At 50.4% G+C, this 17010-nt stretch overlaps 1 protein-coding gene across 1 annotated transcript; it reads right to left on the bottom strand.

The window, feature by feature from the left end:
* Positions 1-429: 429 nt before the first annotated feature.
* Positions 430-16564, bottom strand: MOGAT2 (monoacylglycerol O-acyltransferase 2; the record flags this gene model as incomplete). The annotated part of the gene is made up of 6 exons (XM_084254550.1): positions 430-584; positions 2299-2498; positions 3179-3353; positions 3680-3884; positions 10701-10879; positions 16474-16564. 6 exons carry the CDS (start codon positions 16562-16564, stop codon positions 430-432), a joined length of 1005 nt encoding a protein of 334 aa, XP_084110676.1.
* Between the last annotated feature and the right edge of the window lie 446 nt (positions 16565-17010).

Raw genomic sequence — 17010 nt, 5'->3', positions numbered from 1 at the left:
TGGGGGAGCTTGTGGGAACAGAGCTGGTGGCTTCTTCTGTGCCGTCACTCGAGGTAGAGGAAGAAGAATCTAGTAATGGTTTGCTGTTCTTTTCCCTGCTTATTGGGTGACATTAAGCCAAAGGACTGAGACCCCAATGTCTTTCTGTTCCAGTGCTCTCTTCAGCATCACAGGGGAGCAGACCAAGGAGAGAGGGACTAGCAGAGTCATTGCAGTAGGAGTGCCAATCTCAGGGCCGGTGTTTGGACTCCTGTCATGATGCCAGAGAGACTTGGAATCCAGAGGGGGTTGGTTTTGGAGGAGTCTGGGGGAGCTCTGGAGACCTGTTCAACAGATACCTCCAGGAAGCCTTCTCAGATCACAGTGCCTCTTACTGGACTTCCTCTGGCCAACTCTGCCTTCCGGGGCAGCCCCTGCTCTGGGAGGCAGTCAGTAGAACTCCAAATGTTTGTCGGTGGGGACGTTATACTTGAGCTTGTGGGCTTCAAAGAGGTCGTACAACTCTTTGATATACTGCTGGTGTAGCTGGTCCACCTGCTCCTGTGAGGGATTTGGGGTCTTCTGCACCTCAATGGGCTTCCCCACTGCAAGACACAAAGATGGTGGGGTGCCAGATCAGAAACCAGCAGGGTCACAGAGGTCCTTGGGCCAGATTTCTACCCTGTGGACAGCTACATTGGAAAGTGCTCTGCCATATCTTTGACTCCTAATGCCAGGTGATGGGTTCCAAGATGTTAGGGTAACTGCAAGATTCTGCTATAAGAACAGCACCACCAGCTGGCATTGCAATGTGCCAGGCAGTGCGCTGGATGCTTTACACGCATTATCTCCTTTCATCCCATAACAATCCTACAGGGGGAGAACCTCTTATTATTTCCACTTGACTGGTGAGGCACTGAGGCTCAGAGAGGTTAAGTAACTTGTACAAGGTCACAGATCCAGGAAGATTCAGCGCCAGATTTTAAATCATGCAGATGTGCTCTTGGCTTCCAGGCCATATGCTTCTGGGAATCTAAGACACCACATTAATAGGGTCTGTCTTTCTAGAATGAGGTAGAACCACAGCGTATACACCTCCACTTCTCCCTGCTTCTTCCATTCTGCCCTGCACTGCCCGTCATTCTAAGGAGGAGTCAGGAAACTAACTTCATCCTACTAGTTCTGCTTGGCTTCCTTCTCCCCTTGAGAATAGCTCTGGAGTCAGCTGCAATATTGATGCTCATGAAAATATTCCCACACAAGACAGGGATGGTCATGGTATAAGGATTTACCAAGACTGTGTTCAATTCGCAAACAAATGGAGGATGGAGATGGATGGATGGATGGAGATGAATGGACCTCTTTCTACCAATTTTGTCTTCTGGAGAGAAAACAAATGAGGTGTCCACATAACTAAGGCCATTTAGTGCTAAGTCCATGCACTAAATATCATGCCCATTATTTACAGGAAAATCCCTCAGCTATTAATTCATGGCCTATCCATTGCTACTTTGCACACAATTCTAACTGAATTGGAATGCCCTTTTTTTGTATCCATCTTTTCCAATAAATTTTATTAGATCCTCTAGGCTGAAATTAAGCTTTCCTTTTCTGGTATAATAAAAAGCCAAAAAGACCCCGAGTCAAACCATAAATTTGTTATTCCATAGCAGCCTGATTTTTTGGAAGTTAGTTAATTTTTTTGAGTCTCAGCTTGCCATTCATGAAATGGGATAATAGTCCCTGCCTCAAAGACTGTTAGGATAAACTGAGCTCCTGCATGTAAGGGAACTGTGCAGTGCCTGGCACCTGGCAGCTACCCAGTGGTCAGTAGTGGCTAGTGATTGCTCTTCCTTGTACCTGTTAAAGTTTTCATCCTGCCTTCTAGTAGGATTAGCCGCTTGTGTGTCTGTTTTCCAACCTAGAAGGTGAGATCAAAGTGGGATGTGTCTGGGCCTCCCCCGTGGGCAGCGGGTTGAGCACAGTGCTATGAAGCTGTCCACAGCCTCTACAGCACGGGTTCGATCCCAGCCAGCCACGGAGCTACCCACATGGCACGGCAGACCTCTCCTGTCTCTCCTGCTGCTCCCCTCAGCTGTGTATTTCAGTCAGTCTGCTTGTTCTGCCCCCCACTCTGTCTTTGGTGAATCCTCTCGCCCTCCCACATCTCTGGCCTGTACCCTGGCTCTTGTATGCATGAATAAATCTTTAAAAAAAAAAAAAAGGGATGTGTCTGGCCCATCTCCATATCCCCTTGCAACACAGAACCAGGCCCCTTTCCCTGCAGCCCACTCTCTCCCAGCCTGAGTCTTAACTCACCCACGGTGTTGATGGGCTGGCGGTAAGGTATAAGACCGAAGCTGTACTGGAAGACACCACGGCCATGGAAGAGGGGGAGGGAGATGCTCATGACCTTCTGCAGCCGGTTCTGGATCCAGCGCAGGTAGGAGCCTGGAGCATTCTCTACCTGGTCATATAGGTTGTTCTCTCCAAAGGAGTAGATTGGCACAAGAGGCACCCTGAAAGGAGACAGAGAGGGTGTATGTGGGAGGCCCCAGGGCAGGCCAAGCTGGTCACCTAGCTTTCCACAGGGACCCAGTGACCAAGAATTGGAGCAGAAGACAGAGCTCTGGGCTCTGCCTGAATTTGGAGGTCCGAGCTTTCTTACAGATCTGCCGGGTTCTGCTTGAATTTGGAGGTCTGAGCTTTCTTACAGATCTGCGGGGTTCTTTGAACCTGGTCAGTTCTTGGCCTCCTCTCGGAGCCACAAACTCCCAGGTGTGCCACTACAGCTAGACCAGAAGGCTTCAGAGTCCTCCCAGCTACAAAACATCTGCAAACTTTCTAGAAAAATCTCTCCTGCCTCAGGGGCTTGTATTCTTCCAAGAGGCTGGAAGGTGGGAGAACAGCTCTATGATATGCCCCAGACTGTATTCTCCCAGATTCCCTGGGTCTCAGATCTTGCGCTGGCTAGTCCCTTCCCATCTAGGCCCTTTGACCACGAGTCTCTCTTCTGGAATCTTTTCTAGGTATTGGTGCACCAGGCAGTAACATTGCTCATCAAAATAAAACCATCGTTGGAAGGGATTCAGAACCTCCCTGCCAAAATAGGATCTGCATTAGTCTCTGCTTCTCTCATCCCACCAAAATAGTATCCTTGCTAGTCTTCGGTGGAACAGAGAACGCCTTCTCCAGATACCCGTGTATCAGGGCGAGCTTGATAAAACCCTTGCGGTTTTTCAGCAACAGCGCGTAGTTTCCAGGCCTGGCATCCAGAGCCTCCTGGGCACCCCCTATAATGATGGTCAGCAGGTTTCCACCACCTTTCTTGTTCAGAATATGGGCCGCGCTCTCCTTGTCTGATGCCACCAGCCCTGGGGAGAGAGGAAGGTGATCAGGTATGGGGTGAAGGGACAAGGATGTGACCCAAAAAAGAGACCCCTATAGCACCCACAGAGACATGGATCTCCCATCCCACCCACTCCAGCTGGGAGTCTCCCTGAGGGCTGGGACGAGCCCTCCTCCCTCTTCCCAACCCCCTCTCTGAGCTCATTCCCTTCACCATGTCACGGGAAGTGTTTCCTTGGGTCTAGCCTCCTTCTCCTGCATATGCTCTTGGATGAAGTCCAGAACTGTTAGCAACCGTCCCTAACATTCTTCCAGACTCATCTTCTTGGTTACCCAGGGTGGGGAGACTCACCCGCCAACATAATGTAATCCCTGAAGAAGGGGATCCGGAACCACACGTTCAGCATCATCAGGTGGGAGCAGATGCCAGGGAACTTGGAAGAAAAGCCGGTGCTCTCCGTGCACAGATTGATAAAGGCTCCCGTGGCCAGGACTCCGTGGGGGTGGAAGGCGGCGAGGTAGTTCCGGGAGGGGTCCAGTTCAGCAGTCTTGATCAGCTGCGGGGATAGCAACCCAGTGAGCCAGAACCGAACCTGCCTGCTAACCCTGATCTGCCATTCAAGTGTGGCCTTGAGCGAGTCACACGCCCTCTCTGCGTCTCAGTTCTTGTGAAGGTTGAGATTCGGCGGGTGAATGTGCCCAGTGATACCGTGATGCAGGCCGCGTCTAAGAGTTGCTGTTGGCTTTGGACAACTGGCATCTGTAGAATGGGGACATTTGGGACATTTGGCCCTGACCCATTCGCCTGTCAGGACTGCTGAACTACGGCCTTAGGGTGCCCTGGGGATTACCAAGACTATAATTTGAAGACATCAAAAGGCCCCGCGGGGGCACCAATTTAACAAAATTCAATAAGAAAAACAGGCACTCGCAAGCATTCTCAAGATGCACCAGGACGGGGTTCCTGTTAGGAAAGCTGACCACAGATATGAGGCATCCAGGAGGGGAGGGAGAAAGAGAAAAGATGGGGCCGCAGTGAACAGCGGGGAGGAAGAGCATAAGGAAGAGCACAATATGTGCTGTAATTGCTGCCTTGCATCCTCAGTTTGCCTAGCAGAGGGAGGTGTGGCCACACAAAGATGGACAGAGGCTGGAAAGTCCTCACCGGTGCCTGCACTGGCAGGCTGGACTTGGCACCTGGGATGGTGACTGGGGAAGGGGAAAGCTAGGTTGTGAGACTGAGGAATTGTTTCTTTTTAATTGATATAATTAATGTACCATAAAATTCACCTTTTAAGGTATGCGAGTCAGTGGTTTTAGCATATTAAAAAAAGGATGCAGTCACCACCACCATCCAGTTCCAGAGCCAGACCCCTGTCCCCTAGCCCTGACAACTACTCATCTACTTTTGTCTCTGTGGATTTGCTTACTCTAGATATTCCATATAAATATAATCATTGCTGCAGACCAGCACAGCGGCGGCGGGAGATCGAGACAGTCTCAGGGTTGAGTGAGAACGAGCAAAAGGTGGTCGAAGGAATTAGGGCGAGGGACAAGAAAGAATGACACACAGACACACTCAAGGGAGAGTGAAAATCTGAGTGTAATTTGCTCAAATCATTACGCATATTTATACATTTTCAAAAGGCATTAGGTCACACAAAATCTATTTTCCCAGCATAACAATGTTTCTTGTTACCTAGGCATAGAATACAATTTTCTAGCTAATAGTTTACAAGTTGCTAAGCATATGTGGTTACAATACATTTCCTGAAACTGATTTTTACATATATAGAAAAAGTCAGGTAAGAAAATTAATTATGGACAAGTTGCTAAGTTACTACTTATTCAGAAACAATGATTGACTGGTTAATGGTTAAACGGCTTTGTAGGTAATTCCATCAGGCTTGTTTGTAGGCAACAAAGAAGGGGTTTTTTACTGCAGGCTTATTGCCTAGATTGATCTTATAGGCTTGTAGGCCTTGTTTGATCTGAACGCCAAAGTTTATTATGATGAAGCCCCTCGGGGACTGCGCCTGTCTTAGGTCGTCAAGAGTCACAGACATGAGGCTGGCCAGTGCCTTCTTTAGTCTGCCCCCGATCTTACCCGTCATTGACTGTCCAGTCCAGCGCACAGGGGAAGAGGGTCTTATGTACTCTATTTGTGAGCATCCACAGTACAGCCACTCTTTATTTCATCCAATTACTGGCGAGCAATGGTGGCAACAGTGGCATTGCCAACCATGGAGGCAGGAGCTGCCACAAATCATATACCATGTGGTCATGTGTCTATCTTCCTCACTTAGAATATTTTCAATGTTCCTCCATATTGAAGCATGTTTTGGTACATCATTCCTTTTTCATGACTGAATACTATTTCATTGTATGGATAGGTCACATTTTGTTTATCAGCTGATGGACATTTGAGTTACTGCCATCCATTGACCATTACAAATAAAGTGGCTCTAAGCACTGGGGTATAATTCTTCGCTGGAACATATTTTCAAATCTCCTACAGTAGGGGGGTTTGCTCCTTTTAATGGTAAAACCCTTGCCCAGGAGACTAGAGTGCTACAGCAGACTCCAGAGAGAATGGTGAAGAGACTATTGCAGGCTCTTGTCTCTACTATGTTTACCTAGTCTCAAGTGCTGTTGTCACTGTTCCCAAGAGCTCCCTGTCCTGATGGCTCCTTTATGATTCACAAAGCACCCACACCAATCTCACTGCAGCCAGGGAGTCTGGCTGCAGGGTGAGAACCCCAAGGAGAGAGGTGAGCAAACTGAGATCAGAGGGGTAAGTGATCTGCTCAAAGCCCCATGGCTGACCCAACACAAGTCCTGCTGTTTCCTGCAGAGCCCACCAGAGATAGAGCCAGGAAGCCCCGTTCCTGACCTAGGGAGATATTCCAGGACTCAGGACTATTTCAGCATCTTTTTCTTTCTAAGTCAAACTTGGAAGGTCCAGAGCTCTAGGGTTTCCTCTCTTCGAGGAAGGTGGTTTTTGCATCAGCTCCAGGGCCTGACCCTGGAGAAGCTGTTCATGTGTTCATGGCCTATTTATGTACCGCTACTACCTCTTGGCAGGTTAAAAATGCAAGCAGAACCTGATTCGGTGGATCTGGCACTAGTTTGGGGCATCTGAAATGTGACAAATTTCCCAGAGGATTCACTATACATCAGAGTATGAGAAGCACCACTCTGTGAACCTTTCAGGTTCAGGCAATTGGTTATCTCTCTCTCTCTCTTTCTCTCTCTCTCCTCCCTCCACCCTCCCCCCGCCCCCGTGGCCCCAATGTGGCCTTGGGGCAGGCTTTTGTCCCCCTGGCCTGGTCTCAGCCCTGTTTGTTCACTTTTCCACAGTCGTGCACTCACTTAACAGACTCACAGACACAAAGAGATGTTCCCTCAGTTCTAAAATACACTTTTTTTTTAGCATTTTAATGTTTTGTTATCAAGATGCATTTGACAATTCTAGTTGGCAGTCAGGGATGGGAAGAGAGTCCTGCCCACTTACACAAATAATCACCCAGCCAAAACTGCCCATGGTACCCATTCCCAGGGGAGAAAGCCTCCCCTCCAGCTACCTTGCTGGGAGGGCAGGTGGCAGGAAGAGTGGTGGAAGTGAACAGGGAGGGAGTGACCCCGCTCCCTGCTAGTCTGCCCTACAACTGAGGGGCAGCTGTGCTCTGGGGCAGTGCCTCCTGCCATGGCAGAGGTAGGAGTCCTGGCAGGGACCCTGGCAGAAAAAAGGGAGCATCCTCTGGGTGGGCAGCTGGTGCCCTGACCCCTGACTCAAGTGAAGTGAGCCCAGTGTGCTGGGAGGTGGCAGGGCTGGGAGGCAGGGCATGATGTCCCCAGCGATGCCTGCAGGGCTGTGGAGGAAGTAAGGGCTCTTCCTAGGTGGCTGTGGTGGGGGCGGGTCAGGGAGGTGCCCTGCACTGCCCTGCACCTGCAGCATTTCCTGACGCCGGAATACAGCTCTGGCCACAGTGCTTTGCCCCTCCTCAGGCTTTGGCCTGTGTAAACAGTGTTTACTCTGAGACGATGACATTTTCCTGGGCAAACTCAGCTCCCAGACTGGTCTTCACCAAGAAGAAGAGACAGCTCCTCCTACATGACATATTGCCTGACTCTCCCAATTTATTCTTTTGGAAGCTGATAAGGTGAGCTTAGAAAGCCCCAAGGCCCACAGTTGCCTAATTTTGCTTTAAATTCTACCACTTGATGCTAGTTCATGTAATCACAGTAAGAACTGAGAGAAACTAAGAAATCCCACATGTATTTGAGAGCAGAGGCTTGTACATGTGGGGGAGCTACAGCACAGCTGGTACTCCCTACCCCAAGTTGCTTGCAGGACCTGTGCTACAAAGGGGTGTGGAACTTACAGGGTCTCCTGAGAGAGGGTTAAGAGGCAAATCTGCAGGCACAGCCTTACTCCTGCAAGCTCCCTGCCTAGGAGGGTCAACAAAATGCATGCCATCTCGCCCTCTGCTGGCCACAAGGTGGTACTATCTGCCTTCTGCAGGTGGTGATGCAACAGACCCACAGTGGGTGATAATCCTGAAACACTTTCTGAAAATTGAGTCCAGTGTTCTACCAGAACAGTAGTGTCAAGGTGGAGAAATTGTCCTCGAGATCTCCCTGGCTGGGAGGAACAGAAGGATCGTGGATAGGACGGGCACAAGCTATCTCTGCTTCAGGTGCAAAGAGGGCCAGCTGCGGGCCTTTGGGGGTCCGGACAGACCAGGAGACAGGCTCCTGGAGAACATTTAGTTCAAGAACCCCACTTCTGGGGGCCTCCCTGGTGGTGCAGATGGTTGAGCACAGCGCTGTGAAGCTGTCCGTAGCCTCTGCAGCATGGGTTCGATCCTGGCCGGCTGGGGAGATACCCATATGGCACAGCAGACCTCTCCTGTCTCGCCAGCTGCTCTCCTCAGCAGTATACTTCGGTCAATCTGCCTGTTCTGTTCCCCACTGTCTCTGGTGAATCCTCTCACCCTCCCGCACATCTGGCCTGTACCCCGGTTCTTGTATGCATGAATAAATAAATCTTAAAAAAAAAAAGGAACCCCACTTCTGGGCCTCCCTGGTGGCACAAAGAGTTAAGACGCTGCTCTATGAAGCTATCAGCAGCCACTGCAGCACAAGTTTGATCCCCAGTCAGGGAGGTGACCCACATGGCACAGCAGACCTCTCCTGCCTCGCCCACTGAGACAGTGTTATTTCAGTACACCTGCCTGTTTTGCTTCCCTCTCTGTTTCGGGTGAATCCTCTCACCCACTGCATCTCTTACTTACATCCCAGCTCTTGTTATGCATAAAAAAGTCAATCTTTAAAAAAAAAAAAAGAACCCCAGTTCTGTGGAATGGCCTCTACTTCCCTGATTGCTTTATACCTGAAAACCTCTTCAGTTTCATCCCCAGGCATACCTTCTGCTTTAGTCATACTAAATGCATATCAAGCCAACTGCTCAAAGATTTCAACTTCTGGGCCTGTGCTTGTGCATTTCCCTTTGCAGGTCACCTTTCTTTCCCTGGTGAACTCAGGATTCAGCTCGCAGTGGGAGGTGAAACCACAAAGCCAGCATCCACAGAACCAGAAAGCTCTACCAGACGCTAGAACCTACCCACGGTTTTCTTTGGCATAGGAGCTGATGTCACATCCACTCCCGGGCCACTTTCCCATGGAAACTGACCTCCCCAACACAGCAGAGTGAGACTGGGAAGAGAAGGAAGGAAGGGATTCCAGAATCTCAAAGCTCAGAGGTCTTGAGCAGGGCTGGGAGACCCTGCCTATGACCCGCCCCTGCTCCACCGGGACCCAGCAAGCTATGCTTGTCTTTGCTGACAAGATCCAGGAAGGGTCTCCTGCAGAGGAAGCACTTCTGGGGGTTGAAAAAAACTGACTCCTCCGCCTGGGTCCCTCAGGCTAGCTCAGTACTGCCCACTTGCTCTGCCTTCAACCCCTCTCAGCCCTCGGGAGCATGAAGGTCTCTGTCAGCCGCTCGCCCAGCCCTGTGCCCAGCCCTTGACCTCTGCCCTGCTGCCCTGCCCTGTCCCGCCCTTGCCCTTTGTCCAAAGGCCTTGTTCACCCAGGTGCCCTGGGGTTCTGCATCACAGGTGCTGCCCAGCCTTTGCTAGAACTTCTAGGTCCCAGGATTCCCAGAAAGGAGGGAGCCCTGGCTCCTGCTGCTGAGGGCCCACAGCTCAGGCCACTTGCTTAACCTCTGTGAGTCTGTTCTTCCCAACCTCTCCTCCCCCTTTACCAGCTGGGGGCCAAATTCCTGGAAGGGCAGGAAGAGGTGGGACTCCTGGAGAGGTTGGGAGGAGCCACAGCCAGACCTGAGTCAATTCCCCACTGACTCACTCAATGTGAGCCACTGGCTGCCTGAGCCCTCCCGGGCGCTGTCCCGCCAGCTCACTGCATCCGTGCAGCCCAGGGCTGGGTGTTGCATCATCTCCTTTGAATCAGAGGAGACTGAGGCGCAGACTCCCTCAAGGCCACACAGCTGGTGTGTGGCAGACCTGGGACTGGCACCTCTCAAGAGTCAGCCTAGATCCGGCGAATCCTTCAGAGCTTCCTTCCCTCCTGCTACCAGAGGAGGGTCCTGCCCGGCTCCTGTGTCCCTCGGCCTCCCCACCCATTCCCGTCTGCGCAGTGAACCCTGCCCGGCTGCTTCCATCCAGGGGTTTACTCGGTCTGGGACTGAGCAAAGGAGACAAAGCACAGCTTCACTCCATTCAGGGGTCTGCTTCACTCGGGACTGATCTTTGGGTCCAGGGTCCAGGGTCCCCATGGCCAGAAGGTGCCCCGAGGCAGAATTAGCCATATGAGTCAGGGTGCTCACTGGAGAAGGGAAACACCGGTTCAGAGTGTGCGAGGCTTTGCTGGAGGACACCTGGCTTTCGAGGCAGGACAGAACCCGAAAGCCAGTTCAGGCCTCTCCCCTGCCCCTTTACCATAGTTAACACACAGACTTTAAAACCAGTAAAGGGGCTTGCTGTGTGACCTTGGTCACATCCCTGTCGCCCTCTGGGTGTCAGTCTCCTCATCTAAGTAGGGACTAAATGGTTCTTTGGGACTTGCCAATTTATTTATTGCCAAAGAGTTTATACCTATATGAAATGCAGGCCACATCCTATGCCCTACAGAGACACCCCCCCAAATCCTGTACATTTACTACCCCTCATATTGGCCCCACATCTCACAGATGGGAAACCATGACAGAAAAGAATCTGGACTCATCCCCAGACTCTGTAATCGCTGCTTCCTGCCTCCCAGCCAGTATCCTGCTCAAGCACACAGAGCTGTTGTACCCTGTGGAGATGGGGTGCCATGATCCTGGCCACATCCCAGTCAGTGCCCACACTCACCGAGATAGGGAAATAATCCCTCATGTAATTCCAAACGATGCTACGCCTTCCGAAATCACGGGATCTGCCCCCCTTGCTGGGTGTGTCCCGGTCGAGGTACCACCAGACTGAGTATAGGACACTGATGAGCCAGAATCTTGTGAAGAGGAGGCCTATGAAGATCATGATGCTGGTCTGGGCTGGGGAGGGAAGCAGTCAGAACTCAGAGGCATGAAAAGAAACAGGCGAGATGCCCAGACCCTGTGCTCACCATGCCCAGCCAAGAAGCACTGTTCTGTCCATCCCGTGGCCCCAGGAGCAAACGACCAGCTGCCGGGCCTTCAAGGAGGAGACAATGGAGTCAGTCAGTGCACCCCAGGAGCCTGGATTTGAATCCAGGTAGGTCTAACTCTAAAACTAATTTTTGCCCACTGGAATAGGCTGCCTTAATCATTCTGGTCTTTCCTCTCCACTTCCTCTTTCCAAAAAAGTCATCTGCATCCACCAGGTTCTCATAAATGCCCAGTGGACACTGATGGGATTAGTTTCATTCCTTTAGGACCTCAGAGAAAAGAAAGGAGACGCTCTTGGTGCCCAGACCTCTTTCTATCCCCTCTCAGGCCCGTCTTCCCAGAGATAAACGGGGCCGGCTCCCTCCTCTTGCTGAAGTCTTCCCAAGGCTGCCCTCTTCTGAGGCCCAGTCTCAGCAGGCCAGCCTGTGCTCATGCTTTCTGTGAGCTGGCCCTGTTCCAGCTCCCTTTGCCACACACCCAATACTCTGACTCAGTGTTCCTAAAACCATCTAACTCTTAGTTTTTTCTCATGCTGTTTCCTCTGCCTGCAATCCTCTTTCCTGGTGAAGGAGGGAAGGAGGAAGCCACCTCCTGTTTCCTGTAGGTCAGCATAATCCTTCTGTATTTTGTATCTGTGTAGTCTATGAAGCCAGTGCCTAATCTGATACCAATGGCGCACCATTCCCAGAGAATATCACTCCTTCCCCAGTCCATGCCTTCCACCCAATACCCATAGTCTCATATTCTCAAAGAAAGCCAGTTTCTGCCTGTGTATTTCATTTGAAAGTAGTGTACACTAGGCCTGTCATTCCTGGCTGGCTTCCTGGAGGAAAGAGCTTTTGACATAGTCTGAATAGTGGTAGAATTTATAAGCTGGAGGATGCAGGTTGGGGCCTACAAATATATACTTTCATGGAGTACCTGTGATAAGCCAGGTATACCTGGGTATGCAGCCATGAAGAACAGACATTCCTGTTCCTTATGGAACAGACTTCCCAGTCTTGTGCTTGGGATACTTCATTTTTCACATTTTTATTGTGGTAAAATTCATGTAACATAAAATTTATCATCATAACCACTTTTAAGTGTACAGTATCACTGACATTAAGTACATTTGCATTGTTTTGTAACCATCATCACCGTCAAGTGTTAAACAGCCTCCCATGCCCTTCCCCGAATGCTTGTCAATTCTATTTTCTGTCTCTATGAATATAACTATTCTAGGTAACTTGTCTAAGAGGAATCATAAAGATCTTTTTGTGACTGGCTTATTTCATTGACAATAATATCCTATAGGCCCATTCACATTGTAACCTGTGTCAAATTTCACTCCTTTTCCTGGCTGAATAATATTCCAGGGTATGTATGTACTAAACTCTGTTTATCGATTCAGCCAGTCAATGAACTGATGGATATTTGGGCTGTCTTTGCACTTTATTTTTTTTTAAAAATATTGAATTAGTGACTAATAATGAAAAGTGGGGAGACTAAATATACAAACCTAAATTACCTGAATTCTCTTGAAAAAACTGGAAGATGTTAACAACCCTGCATCACCTAACAGGGTTTCCAACCACCATGGCCTACTAGGGCACTGTCCTTTTGGGCAAAACCAGAAGCTGGGTGGGTGGCCACACTTTAGGAAAGCCAGTTTAGAGAATAAAAATAAATTGTTCACGACAGCTACCTGGACAGTGGGGTGATGAGAAGTCTTTCACTTGTAGGGTGCTCTTTTAGTTGGAGTGTGCTCTAATAGCATGTATTCATTTTGCAGTCGGGAAAAAATAAGTTTGGGGAAAAAAGGCATTCGGCCTTGAACAGAACAACCTCTTCCTGCTCCACCAGCCCTCCGGCCTGAGCTCACCCTGTCACCCTGCTCAGCAAGCCAAAGGTAGGCTTGCATGTCTTTTCAATTGCTTAGCAAGAGAGACACCTTTCACCTCATGTCTCTAAGAGGGAAAAAATTTAACCTCCCTTTACAGGGGCCCAGAGAGAGCGTGAAAACTGGCTAAGGTCACACAGCAAGCGAGTAGAAGGGGGCCTGAGATTCCATCCACCCTTTTGGGTACATCATGCCCCAACATTCACTCAACAATGGTTTATTGGTCCCAACTCTCCTAGAAGCTTGAGATGCTCCTGAGAATGAGACAGACTGCTTGAAAGAAGTTTACCTTCCTTGGTGAATGTGTGTATAGAGAGGAGAGGAGTGGAAACAGGCAGTAAACAAGTAATCCTTTGGAAAATATTTGACTCTAGTCCCTGCATCAGAGGGTCCTAGTTGACTTCTCTGGGTACTTCTTTGACCCTCTCCAAAATGTATCCTCCGACTCTAACATGAACCAGTTCAGCGAATGTGCCCCTACTCTCCTGCCAGCCTCTAATCCTTACTGTTCTTTAACACTCTTCTTGAATTCCACTTCTCTGTCTCCCTCCAAGCCCCATTCCCCTGTGCTAAAACACTGCTCACACAGACAAGCAGCTCCATGGCACCTTCTGTTCCAGGTCCCATAAGGCTTGCAAGATCAACTACACCCAAAACTAAACTTGACCTCTCTCCCCCGAGTTCCCCAAGTCTTTCCCTCCCTAGGTCTTTCATTCAGTGAGGATGATGCACCAAGCTGTGGACAAGGCCTGGGCATCAATCTGACCTCCCCTTCCAGCCCTACTTGTGGTCACCTACCCTGAGAACATCTCCTATATCTTTCTGGTATGGGAGATTCTTCCACCACCCCATTGCCAGCCTCCCTAGACCAGGTTTGGCAAACTTTTTCTTAAAGGACCAGATTCTATTTTAACTTTGTGGCAACTTGGTAGATGTCATATAGGTACTGACCCCTTTAAAAAATGTAAAGACACTTCTGAGCCCGCAGACCACAAAACAACCAGCGGGTTGGATTTGTCCCCATGGGCCATAATTTGGGGACCCCGATCTAGATTATGACTGTCCCTCGAAATTGCTGTTCCCCCACACCCCAAACATGGCAGCTACCTTGGCTGCAGCCATAGGGACCTTTCGCACACAGGCTGGACCTTATCACTCACCCACCTAAAACTCTCCTGGGGCCACCCTTTGCCTGAAAGATAAGGGGGAAGGAAAAGCCTCTGCCTCTGGTGCTGTGGGCCCAGATCCCTTGGCTCAGCGGCCCTCCCTCTAGTCCTGCTGGCTCAGGGCTACTTTTTTTTTTTTTAATATATATTTTTTACATCATTTTTCATTTTTGCACAATGTATGCATTTTCATCTTGGTTATATTCCCCATACAATTCCCACCCCCCCTTGTTTTGATCCTACTCCCTCCTTCCCACCCACCCCCCACCATAGTGTCTTTCTGCTTTATAGTTGTTTGTTGATTTTGATTTTTACTTTATTATAATTAGTCTTTGACCTCCCTGTGCCACTGACACTCCCAGCCATGGCTCTTCAGGCCAGCAGTGGACATGGCAAGTCTGGTACATTCCTGCTTGAGAAGCTCACACGAGGCAAGCTGCGCATGGTGTCCATCCTCTCCCGTGATTGCCTGGCCATAGCCTGCCTTCTCTGGGCCCCAGTGCCCTTTGTCCAGGAGCCAGCAGACCGGCCGCCTGCCCTGTGCATCGGCCTTCTCCCCGTGTTCTCTCCACCCATAGGCCCACACTCCTCCAACCCCCTCAGCTCTCCCTCCTCCCTGTACCACCTTTCCTCTTTTCCTTTGGCAGGAAGAGGACATCAGGGCCCCACATCTACAATCCTGGGCATTTAAGGCACTTGGAGTCCCTGGGTAATGGGAGGGTAACCAGAAATATGTAAAATGTTTAGCAACTCTTAGGATAACACACACATCAGTCATAAGCAATGCTAAGGCTGGGGGAGAGGAATCCTTTAGGTACAAAATGGAATTTTTGAGGGAGAGAGACAGTGTGTGTGTGTGTGTGTGTGTGTGTGTGTTTTTACAATGGCTGTTGACTGCCTGTACAGAGTATGCCATATTTTAACACCACAGTGTTGGTACCTGTGTACACTCTGAACACCAGCCATTCCTGTGGCTGCCAACCCGTTGCTGGCAGACAAGAATTCCACAGCCTCCCAGTCACTCTCTCTTTCCAATCCATAGCCCCAAGCCCTTCTGGGAAAGATTCCCTTAATAGAACTGGAGTATGGGCAAGTGTAGCCTCTCCTGCTGCAGTTGATGTGTTCACTGTGGGATGGAGCTATTCCTGACACTCCCAGGCTCCCAGGCCACAGATCTGCCGGTCTTGGGGTGTGCAAAGCCAGCTGGGCCTACCTGGTTCCAAAAACTCACACAAGGCAGGCTGAGATGATAGCAGCTGCCCTCCCTCTCATCCTAAGTAAGAGGACAGAATCATCCTCTTGCCCCAGTCCAAGGGCCAGGCCAGGTCTGTGTGGGACAGAAGTAAGTACATTTCTTCATCTCACAACAGCCCTGTAAGGTCAGTGTTATCATCCCACTTCTACAGATGGTGAAGTAGAGACCCAGAGAGGTCCTGAGAGGAGTGAAGGATGTCCTGAGCAAACTCCAGACAGGCTTTGTGGCCTCCACCCCCACAACACTGGGAACTACAAATCCCATGATCACCAAAGGGAAGGTTGCGAGGACCAGAGGGCAGAGTTAAGCAACTAGGTTCTCGGTTTGGGTGTTTAACTGGCCATGTGGCCGGGGATCGCTGGCTTGGCCACCAGGCATGCTAGGTTTTTGCCAGCTTACTGGGTCACTGGGATTCCAGGTCAGCGGACCGGGTAGGACACATTTACGAATTTATCTCCCTCTTTTTCTCCCTTAATTATTCACTTCCCCTTCCCTTGTAAATAAACCTTTTATCAACCTTTTGTGTGTGTCTGCAGTTTAGCATTAATAAGTCCCCTTTAAGCACATGGGTGAGGATCCACAGTCAGGCAACCCCATTTTATATCAGGGTTTGCCCTGTTACAGTCAGGCGTGGTCCCCCTGTTACAGGGCAGCCCCGATACAAGGACATCCTTTCCCCCTAACACCCCAAGTTCACACAGCCAGTCAGTTGCTCAGCCAGATCTCTGACCTGAGCCCAGGTTTGCCTCATCACTCCCCAATCCACTCTCAGCCATACCTGCTCTCCCCCTCCTGTTGTCTAGGATCCCCTCTTTCCCCACCCCCAATCTCCTTTTCCTCCTCTGTGAAAGAAAGGAAGGAAGGAAATTGACCCCTCGAACATTTTGAGAAGCCTGGGGCTTTCCCACAATCGCCTAGATCCTTCCCTGCTTCACCAGCCCATCTGCGGCAGAGGCTCTGTCCTAGCACCAAAGTGAACCCAAGACCAGTTGAGTTAAGCAATCTGCCTAAAGCCACAGGTGGTACCTTCTCCCTACCTGAGGACCTCCATGGCCTCCAGAAGCCTCCAGATAGGTCCAAGCGGGTCCTCTGGGTAGGGCTCTCATCTCCACTAAGGTCTTTCCACCCTCTGTGCACTGTGTGCGGACCTGGAGTACAGGTGCCATGGTCTCCTGCCCCCCAGCCCGTCCCACCTTACCCAAGGTCAAGAAGGAGAGGACCCACTGCAGGACTGCAAGGGTCTGCAGCCTGCGCTCCCAGGGCACGGACAGGGGTGCGAACTTCACCATGCTGGCCCCTCAGCCTCTTCTTCAGGACTGCTGTGGCCCCAGGTTCCCACTGGCTTTTGGTGTTGCCTGAGGTTGTGTAAGCACTGGGGGAGGGAGGAGGTGCCTCACCCAGCCCAGCCCAGCCCAGCCCAGCCTCAAGTCCTCCCTGCCCTCCCCGCCCCCCATCCAGGGACCTGTTTCCTACAAGAAACCTTTGACTTCACCTGCCTTGGGCTGAACCAAAGAGGAAAAGAACAACCCTTATCCAGGGCAGCTGCCTCCTCTGGAAAAGCCATCCTTATCTGCCAGGCCACCTTTCTCTGATTGCACGTATCTGGCCCTTCACTTGGCAGGTAAAATCAAAGTACAATGCAATGCTGTCCTCTTCCCACTCACCCAATGACCTGACTACAATTGTTTCTTCTCTCTCCTGTCATTGTTACCCATAGGTCAAAGGGAAACTGACA

The sequence above is a fragment of the Talpa europaea genome (genome assembly GCF_964194135.1).
Source record: "Talpa europaea genome assembly, chromosome: 1".
In the NCBI taxonomy this organism is placed as follows: domain Eukaryota; kingdom Metazoa; phylum Chordata; class Mammalia; order Eulipotyphla; family Talpidae; genus Talpa; species Talpa europaea.
This window is presented reverse-complemented; position numbering and strand designations above follow the sequence as displayed.